At 36.6% G+C, this 10,960-nt stretch overlaps 1 protein-coding gene across 1 annotated transcript in view; it reads left to right on the top strand.

Moving 5' to 3' along the window:
* Positions 1-205: 205 nt before the first annotated feature.
* Positions 206-10,960, top strand: part of RYR3 (ryanodine receptor 3) — a 194,282-nt gene continuing 183,527 nt past the window's right edge. The window contains exons 1-3 of the mRNA XM_010574283.1: positions 206-223; positions 723-842; positions 4,888-4,995. Coding sequence (XP_010572585.1) covers positions 206-223; positions 723-842; positions 4,888-4,995 — 246 coding nt within the window. The remainder of the gene's footprint in view (positions 224-722; positions 843-4,887; positions 4,996-10,960) is intronic.

The following is a 10,960-nucleotide window of genomic DNA, read 5'->3' as shown; positions in this document are numbered from 1 at the left end:
AGAGGTGAATAAGGGCTTGGCACTTTATAAGCAAGTGTGTCTTTGGCATTGCATTATGTAACAATTTGTAAAAGAGCTTTTAGAATAATTAGGATAACTAAACAATAGGGCTGTTTCACGTCATTTTTCCAGACTGTTCTTGTTCTTGGAATATGTCTTTTGAGGAGGAAGTTCTTATGACTTAATTGAACTGTCACTTGAAAAAATGCTTCTTGGATCTTTGGTTGTATTCGGAGGTTTCTAAATTAAACAAGACCTTAAAAGTTAAGATCGTGCATTCAGAGGACTTGTGTTGAGGGCTTACTGTGCTAACAAAATAAATTTGTTTATATTTAGGGTACTGTTGTTTGCAAAATCACAGCAACAGGTTTTTACTGTAAGCATTAAACATGTTTTACTGAGTAAAACCAAATAACACTGTACTTAGAGTTTTTTGTGGCACCATAGCGAGCCACCGCTAAAGCAACAGAAGGACACAACCCTTGTGAAAGCCCTGGAGACAGTATGTAGTCTTTGTCACTTTGATACAGTCTTGAATATAAATCTATATAAACATCTGTTTACATACACATCAAAAGAATCTCTGCATATGTACGTGATATCAATTATAGAAGTATAATGTGTTCATGTTCAACAGATTCTGTTCTAGGATTTCTTAGCGTTATAGTGTGCATGTAACTTCCAAATATTTACTTTTTTCCTCATACCTTGTTTTGTGACAGGATGACGAAGTAGTACTTCAGTGTGTTGCCAGTATTCACAAAGAACAAAGGAAGTTTTGCTTGGCAGCTGAGGGACTTGGGAATCGCCTGTGCTTTTTGGAACCAACATCAGAAGCTAAAGTAAGAAGTTAATATTATCAGCTGGTCTAACTGATCAGTGAATGTTAACCTACTTATTGTCCACAAATATGTTTTAATTACAGTTTCTTTAATGTGATGCTAGATGCATCTTTTGTATGGTTTTCTTTTTACGACTGCAACATGAGATTTCTTAGAGATTCTAAATATACTTTGAGGCATACTTGTCAATAGTCAAAAGCCACTATTCTTTATCTAAAATAATTTCTGTAACTGAAATACTTGGTATTTTCAAGATTAAGTCTCCAGACTGTTACTAAGACTTAAGTTCACCAAAAAACTTATTCCTATTACTGCTGTAGGTTCAAATATCTTGATATACTGGATTGATAATTTTAGAAGTGTTGTCACCTGTTGGGTACTGGTGTGAAGTGTTGCTTCTAACTGTGTTGATTAATCAGAAAGTTGAGAGTACAGGGAACAGAATTATTAAGTAATTGAAAACTTAAGACAACAAGTGGCAAATGGAAAAAAGAAGCTAGAGAGCTGTGAAGAAAAAATAAAAGAAAATAGAGTAGTAAGGGGAGATTGAAAGGAGAAAGTAGAGAAGAGATGAAACTTTAGACCTGTGCTAGAGCAGAATGTTAAGAATAAATGCAAATGGAGGACGACCTCCTCTATCTCTTCTTTGTTCTTATTACATCATTCTATTTTTCTTTGTTTTGTGTCTTTATTTCTTTTCTCCCTGATAATTTATTTCTCCTCCTGATTTTTTTTTTTTTTTTTTTTTTAGTGGGGTCTTTGTATCTTTTCTCTTGAAATGTTGCCATGTGGTCCTATTTTTAGTCTAGGTATTATGACTATGTTACATCCACAGTGTTTGTTTATGCAGTATGGGAGATCCTTGTTCATCTCTAAAGCGAAAAACTATGCTGCTTCTAAATTTGCATTTCTTTGCATTCCAAGAGTTCAGCCAGATAATTTATCTCTGGTGTACTTTACAAATCACCAGTAATCTTTTCACATGCGTAAGTAAAAGCAGTTAGTTTTCACATATGTATTTTGAACTATTGTCTTAAAATTTAAACAGTGATTGGGAATTTTTTGTGTGGTGGGTTGACCTTGGCTGGACAGCAGGTGCCCACCAAAGCTGCTCTATCACTCCCCTCCTCAGCTGGACAGGGGAGAGAAAATATAACAAAAAGGCTCGTGGGTTGAAATAAGGACAGGGAGCGATCATTCACCAGTTAGCGTCACATGCAAAAACCAGACTCAACTTGGGGAAATTAATGTAATTTATTACCAATCAAATCAGAGTAGGGTAATGAGAAATAAAACCAAATCTTAAAACACATGCCCCCCACCCCTCCCTTCTTCACGGGCTTAACTTTACTCCCGATTTTTCTCTACTTCCTCCAGCGGCGCAGGGGGACGGGGAATGGGGGTTGCAGTCAGTTCATCACATGTTGTCTCTGCCCCTCCTTCCTCCTCAGGGGGAGGACTCCTCACACTCTTCCCCTGCTCCAGCGTGGGGTCCCTCCCACAGGAGACAGTCCTCCACGAACTTCTCTAACGCGGGTCCTTCCCACAGGCTGCAGTTTTTCACTAACTGCTTCAGCGTGGGTCCCTTCCACAGGCTGCAGTCCTTCAGGAGCACACTGCTCCAGCGTGGGTCCCCCACGGGGTCACAAGTCCTGCCAGAACACCTGCTCCAGCATGGGCTCCTCTCTCCACAGATCTGCAGGTCCTGCCAGGAGCCTGCTCCAGCACAGGCTTCCCACAGGGTCACAGCCTCCTCCACATGCAGCCACCTGCTCTGGCGTGGGGTCCCCCACGGGCTGCAGGTGGATATCTGCTCCACCGTGGACCTCCCTGGGCTGCAGGGGGACAGCCTGCCTCACCATGGTCTTCCCCACGGGCTGCAGGGGAACCTCTGCTCCGGCGCCTGGAGCATCTCCTCCCCCTCCTTCTTCACTGACCTGCATGTCTGCAGGGTTGTTTCTCTACATATTCTCACTCCTCTCTCTGGCTGCTGTTTCTGTGTGCCCCGTGACTTTTTTCCTCTCCTTTAAATCTGTTATCCCAGAGGTGCTACCACTATCGCTGATTGGCTCGGCCTTGGCCAGTGGTGGGTCCTTCTTAGAGCCGGCTGGCATTGGCTCTGTCGGACACAGGGGAAGCTTCCAGCAGCTTCTCACTGAAGCCACCCCTGTAACCGCCCTCCCCAGCTACCAAAACCTTGCCACACAAACCCAATACAATTACTCCAAGGTTTTATTTACCTGTCTGCTTTGTTGGGAAGTAGAGACTACTTAATGTTGTGTAGATTTTTATGTTTATAGCAATAAAATATTCTAAATAAGTCTTTCCAGACTTTACTAACAAATATGAGAGACAAAATCTAACCTAGTTTCATTTGTAATTCATTTAACTGAAAAATGACATTATCTTTCTGTGTCTGGTTATGAGAGGCCTTGAAAGTAACATATTAAAGAGTAAACTTCCAATTACAATCTGTGTGCGCATGTATGCATGTATACAGATGCTACATACACACATGCACACATACGTATATATGTATAGTATGAGTTTGTATAACAATGTTGTGTGTGTGTATATGTACACAGATGCAATTAATGAATGCTAAAACAAATATTACCTTGTAGTGGAGATGAGTGATGACAAGTATGACAGTTTAAGTTGTTCCTGTAGCAGTTAATGAAATTATGAACTACTTGCTATTTACAAATTTAGTTGTGTAAGAAAGATGCAAGAGTTCACTTTACCTTAATAATATATGGAACAACTCTCTCTTTCTCTCTCTCTCATGCAATTTCAATGTCAAGTCTTTTGCCTAAAAGTCTTTTCCAAAATGTGTTTCAAAACACACACAGAAAAATAATTATAGTCTATAGTTGAGACCAAAGGGTGGGAACTCCAAGACTGTACTTGATTAGCTTGCTATAAAGACTTCACTTCAGCAAGTTTAGAAATCTCTGAATCGTGTCATTTCCCTTTCCACCACCTTAAAACTCATCATTATCAAGAATTTTATTCCCTCCTGTCACACTGATTTTAAAGAAGAAGGAGTGTATTTCCCCTTTAAAGCTCATTCATAGCCATCATCTATATCATACATCACAGAATACTGAATCATTGAGGTTGGAAAGGACCTGTGGAGATCATAAGCTACAACCCCTCTGCTCAGATTAGGTTCAGCCAGACCAGATTGCTGAGGACAGTGTCCAGTCAGGGTTTAAATATCTCCAAGGATGGAGACTCCACAGCCTCTCTGGGCAACCTGTTCCAGTGTTTACCATGCTAACAGTACAAAAGGTTTTTTTTCCTCATGTTTAAATAGAATTTCCTGTATTTCAATTTCTGTCAATTTCCTCTTGTCCTTTCACTGGGTACCACTGTGTAGAGTCTGGCTCTGTCTTCTGTGTACTTTCCTGTCACATATTTATATGCATTGATGATTCCCCTTGAGACTTTTTTCTTGGACACATCTTTCCTTGGACACATCGATGCCAATAAATTGAAAAAAAGTCTGCTGTTCTTGAAGTGAATGTAAGTTTCATGTTTCAAAACCAGCAGACATATTGATCCAACAATTGAGAAGATCTCCTAAAATAGTTTTATTGTATTGTAAGGTTCTGAATCTTTGCCGTTTAGTGACAGCTACAAATATGTTCAGAGTATCAACCTCTTATGTCAAATAAGATCATACACCTTCTATTTTGTTTTGTCAGTGACATTAAGGAACAAATACAATGTTCACTGTGTAATTCTAAGGGACAGGAAGGCAATAATATGTAGAGAAAAACTTCTCATTTTTGGACCTGAAGATGTTTCGTTTTCCTGTGAGGAATACTGCACTAGGAAAAGTAAAGTTACTGCACTGACAAGTTATGAGGAATGGATTTATATTATTTTCATACAGGGAAATAGCATGTATCTCAAAAACAAATGAGTAAACATTAAGTATGGATTTTAACGTTAAAACACATGTGTGTTCAAATACACTTTTCATTCTGTTTTATCTGCTCTGCTGATCTGTTCTTACACTGTTTAATTTATTTTATAGTATGTTCCTCCGGACCTTTGCATCTGTAATTTCGTCCTCGAACAGTCCCTATCTGTCAGAGCTCTTCAAGAAATGCTGGCCAACACAGGGGATAATGCGAGTGAAGGTGTAAGTAAATTGACATCAAAGAATATTAAATTTCTGAATATGGATTGTTCTCATTTCTTTCTTTGCTCCAGGATTTTTTAGGAGAGGGGCGTCATGTCATAGCAGGTTCTTCAGTTTTCCGGTTTTCCTAGGAAGACATTATTGCTCCACTACTATACTCATATTCATTTCTCTTTAGTATTGAGGAGCAGATGCAGTTAGTCTTTCAAAATATTTACAAAACCCAGAAACATGATCTTCAGAGATCATTTATTACTATCAGTCCAGAGCTGGATACTGAAAAAGAAATCAGAGAACGCTTGAACCGAGTCTGGCTTTTATGAACCTGAGGAGAGTATATGAGATAGGTTTTGTCTGAAACATAAATCATTGCCGTAAAAGCATTACTGTATTATAGTGCTATTTATTAATGGGGAAAGCAAAATCATTTTCTCATCATGTAACTATTCTGTTTATTTGGGTTTCTTAATCTTTTACTATATTAGCACAAGCATATTTACTGGAATGCTTACAGTATAGCGTAAAGTGACTTTGCAGTAAAGTGAAATGTTGTAACTATGTTTGCATTTCATATTACTAAAGTTTCAATTGAATTATCACTTCAAATCTAAGATATACTAAGAATGACTGAAAGAGGACTTCCACACTGGAGCGGTCAGGATGTCAAAAAGTCCCTGTGCACTTTATTATACATTATTTATTATTGACAAAGTTATTTAAGAACTGTATTTTTCATAGAACTTCTAAGCTATTTGGCAAAAGGTGATGGTGTTATAAGCAAAAATTAAGCCTAATCCAAACCCCAGATACAGATTTACCTGTGTTTTCAATGATCAGCTGAACCTCATTGCTAGTTTTTGAGATGAGACAGACTTAGCCCTCATCTATGCACTAATACTTCTGGAAGTTTTAGAAGTTACATTTGCTGTTGCATCTGTGAATGGCTTGTAAGTAGGTAACTCAGGTGAATTGTCTAGTTCTATAAGCTTAGGTAGAGCTCGTGTTTCTCTGAAAGTAAATGAAATTGACCTATGGTATCCACTCAGTTGGTCACTGCTCTGTTATATTCATGTGTATAAATTTTAGGAATTTAAAATAAAATGTGACATCACCTTTATTGTTTTCTTCTATTCAGAGAACAACTGAAATCTGAAAAAAACTGGAAATGCCCCTTCTTAATGTATAGGGTGAAGTATTATTAACAAATGAATATTAAATAAGACTTTACAGTGTTTATTTGTTATGACAGATTCTGTAATTGCTTTCTGGCACCATGAAAGCGACAAACTTGTCTAAATAAAAATCTTCTGCATTTCACTCTCACTTAGAGTTAAATTTGGTATTGGTCACATGTACATCTCTTAAAGTTGAGAAAATTCTTGAATTGGTTGCGTGCAATGTCTGTGCATTGATGTTTGCTATACCTATCAGATTTTTGCTGGCTGATCAGATCAGCTTGCTCTTATCTTCTATGATACTGTGCTTTAACTGATTTCCCGGCATAGTCCAAAAGCTTGGGTGGAAGACTTTTATCTCTGATTGCTTTGACCCTAACTCTCCAATTTCAGCTGAATTGAATTGAATTGAACTTTTATTCTCTTATGAACAGAGCATGATAAAACTCTATGGCTTTACTTATTTTATGAGACTAAATGTCAACTAATTATGATACAAATAATCTGCAGAGCTAGACAGTTTTCATTTTTATTTTATGTAGAATCAGAAAGCTTGTGTATTTTCTTTGAGTTGTAATTTTTCTTTTATTGTACTTACTCACAGAGTTAAGACTGTCACATTAAGTAAAAGGAAAAATGAGTGTTTGAGGAAGAAACCAAACATAAAAATACAAGTAATCTCAGTATTATCTAAAGAAATTTACTTAAAGATAACATTTCACTATAATATTTTTGGGGATCAAATATAGATTTATGTGAATTTGTTTCATGATGAGAGATTTCTTTTGATTTCTTTCTGGGATTCATATACTGTGCATGCAGTTTTAGTATTTTCTTCCTTTTTTATTACAATCCTAGAAAATAGAATAACGTGTGGGAGGAGGGGAATTCTATGATTTAAGTAAATACCCTAGAAGGGAGAATCAAAAGGGTGTTTTATTTACTTGAGGCTAATTTTTTCACTGTCATATCCATCTATGCAGAATTAATACATTCAAAATACATATTCTGTTTTTAAAGTTGAAAATGTCTATAGAATAGATTTTTGGTATTTTTTTCTCTTGAATTATAACCTGCCATTCATTCTTCAGTCTCTTCATTGTTGTGCAACAATTCACATTTTAAAACACTTTTTCATTTTATCTGTTTGTAAATCAGATGCATCAAAGCACTACTTAAGAATTTGTTACCCAACAGTGAGTCTTGTTTTTCACAGGAAATCTAAGTGTAACTCTGGGTGTGACTGGCTATACAATGATTGCTTATTGAAACTTTTAATAGACTGTATGCTCTAGGTAATAAGGAAAGAAAAAAAAAATTGGTTTTGAAAACATTTTTATTTTTCAAAAGTATAAAAGTAAAGGTGGTCAAATATAATTTTAATTTATAAAATTTTATTTTGAAGTCAAACAATTTGCTAAAGCTTTATATCATCCCAAAGAAACTAACACTAATGATGGAACTTTTTTTTTTTTAATTAATTGCTGCAAGCATTCAAGGTGACCTATGGAGTCTCTTATTTCTGAAGGAAGAAATTTCACTTTGCAAGATGGCTTCTCAGTTATATAAAATTAGAAGGATGTTTAGAATGCTTCTGGATTAAAAGTCCTCATTATTTCCTGCAGATCAGTAAATATAAAACGACTCAAAACTAGGATTTGTTTTTATCTGAATAACATGGTTGCAGAATTTAAATTTTAAAAAATGAAGGGAAGGTTGCAATTTAAGAATGATTGACAAGAAAGAGTGAAACTTTACAGTTTTATTCTGTCACATTTTATAATGCTATCTTCAATACCTACCTTTCATTCTATTAAAGAATATTGTTTTTTTTCTTTGTAAGCTTGTTTCTGTTTTACTTAATGTGTGGAAAACATATCAGTTTAATTAAGAGATATATATATTTAGCACATGAAGTACCAAGGTATGTAAACCATATTTATATAGAAATGTATGTATGCATGCATAGAAGGGGCATTCTTACTGTCTGTTTTGTGCTCTTTTAATCCTCTAAGTTAGGTGCAGTTCAGCAGGCTAAAATCATGAGATGTGTTTTGTATTATAATTGACAGTTAGTGGCCATAAGTCTATAGGAGTGCAGTTTGGGATTAACTACAGAAAGTATATTAAAATGCCCTAAGGTATTGTATACATTGTGAACACTGTTTGCGTAGTATACATGGTGGAATAAAGTAATTTCTAATGAGAAATTTTCTTATGTGTTAAGAGAATTGTTGCACATTCATACATTTAATACTCAAAACTTCAGTGATAGTAGTCCAGTAGGCCTCCATCAGGTTGTTTTTCAAATGCATGAAACCAATGATTTTGTTATTTACTATTAAAAAATTTCTTTCATAGTACAGTATTAAAATTAAGTGATGGTAGTAAGTGATACATCAGCATAAATAGCAAAAGAGAGTAACTTCGTATATTGAGATATTCTTGAATATGTCTCAGGAATTAACTCTTTTATACCAAATTGGGAAAACATCTAAAGAGTGTATAGACTAAATGATATAACAATGAAATTATCGGATACAAATTTTAGTCTTTACCATAATAAACAGTTATTATTATAGTTTATAAATCAAAATCCCTTAAATATTTTCTATCTTTTTTATATCTTACAAATTAAGAGATAAATATGATAGTGAAATAACAAATATGGATTCTATTTCAAAAATATGTCAGCTTGAAAAGAGAAAGGGAAATAAATTGATGTCTTATGATCACTCATTGTTTTAATTCCATATTAATTTGTCATTCTTTTAGCCACCTTTCTTGTTAAATTGCATGGGGATGAGATATGCTGTAGAAAGATGTGCTGTGTATTATATGCACTCAGACTTCAATATTTCAGTTGATGTTTTCTCATCACATAGAATCATAGAATCATTTAGGTTGGAAAAGACCTTCAAGATCTAGTCTAACCATCAACCATGCTCACTAAACCATGTCCTAAAGTACCCCGTCCACTTGCTTTTTGAATACCTCCAGGGATGGTGACTCAACCACTTCCCTGGGCAGCCTGTTCCAATACCTGACAACCCTTTCAGTGAAGAAATTTTTCCTAAGATCCAACATAAACGTCCCCTGCCGCAACTTGAGGCCATTTCCTCTCATCCTATCTCCAGCCACCTGACAGAAGAGACCAGCACCCACCTCACTACAACCCTCCTTTCAGGTAGTTGTAGAGAGCGATAAGGTCTCCCCTCAGCCTCCTCTTCTCCGGACTAAACAGCCCCAGTTCCCTCACCTGCTCCTCATAAGACTTGTGCTCCAGGCCCCTCGCAAACTTGGTTGCCCTTCTCTGGACACGCTCCAGCACCTCAATGTCTTTCTTGTAGTGAGGGGCCCAAAAAATGGTGGCAGCTCAAGGGGCTGGTCACATGGTGCTGTGTGATTCACAGGTATTAAATTCTTCCTTAATTTTTACTTTTTGAGAAGTAGAAGAACGTTGATTTTTCTCTGTAACTTGGCGGCAGGATAACCACAACCTAATGTCTTATTCAGCATTCCAGGTCTTTAACTGGCCCACATCATGGCACAGCTCAGGGAAACTGGAGTTCTGCTCTATCACCTCTGATCTTGCAATGTCAGCCTTTGCATACATGATTTTCAGACCTCGTTGTTACTGACCTCTTGTTTTCCACTGTTTTCTCCAGGTTAAAGTGTAATTTTTGATTTTTGCAATTACATTGCTTTCTAGAAAATGGAACTCTTGATGAAAAAAGCATTTGCTTAGAGAAACTAAGATTGATTAAAATCTTCTAGGACTCCTAAGCCGTACACAATTTTTAGTATTTCAAAAATATTTACCCAAAAACTTAGCCAGAAGATTTAATATGAGATTAGTGGTAATACATGAATATTTATATTTGAGATTGGCAGTAGAGGGCAAATAATCTCTTCAGTAAAAATGATTGCACTGTTGCTTTGGGGGCAGTGGATAACAAAAAAGAAAATGTAGTCTGTTGTGCTATACTTATTTCGAAACTACCATCCATCGGGGAAATTGTAATACGAACACAGCAGTTCATATAAATAGGAAAGGTGAAATAAAAAATGAAAACCTGAACAATAATGGAAGAAACTTTCTGGACCACTGTCGTGGTTTAACCCCAGCCAGCAACTAAGCACCACTCGCTCACTTCCCCCCTGCCCCCAATGGGATGGGGGAGAAAATTGGGAAAAGAAGTAAAACTTGTGGGTTGAGATAAGAACAGTTTGATAGAACAGAAAAGAATAAGAAACTAATAATGATAATGATATCACTAATAAAATGACAATAGTAATAATAAAAGGATTGGAATATACAAGTGATGCACAGTGCAATTGCTCACCACCCACTGATTGACACCGTTAGTCCCTGAGTGGCGATCCCCCCACCCCCACTCCCCCCAGTTCCTATACTAGATGTGACATCCCATGGTATGGAATACCCCGTTGGCCACTTTAGGTCAGGTGCCCTGGCTCTGTCCTGTGCCAACTTCTTATGCCCCTCCAGCTTTCTCACTGGCTGGGCATCAGAAGCTGAAAAATCCTTGACTTTAGACTAAACACTACTGAGCAACAACTGAAAACATTCTTCTCGTACTGAACTCAAAAACATAGCACTGTACCAGCTACTAGGAAGACAATTAACTCTATCCCAGCTGAAACCAGGACAACCACAAGGACTTGTTACAATCAGAGGTGGACTCTTAATTAGCTTCTGTCAACAAGCTGTTTGTAAAATGGATGGGTTATTTTTTAAGTTACAATTAACTGATTCTGTTTTGAAACAC

Source organism: Haliaeetus leucocephalus, unplaced genomic scaffold, assembly GCF_000737465.1.
Source record: "Haliaeetus leucocephalus isolate CR32 unplaced genomic scaffold, Haliaeetus_leucocephalus-4.0 Scaffold417, whole genome shotgun sequence".
Lineage (NCBI taxonomy): Eukaryota > Metazoa > Chordata > Aves > Accipitriformes > Accipitridae > Haliaeetus > Haliaeetus leucocephalus.
This window is presented reverse-complemented; position numbering and strand designations above follow the sequence as displayed.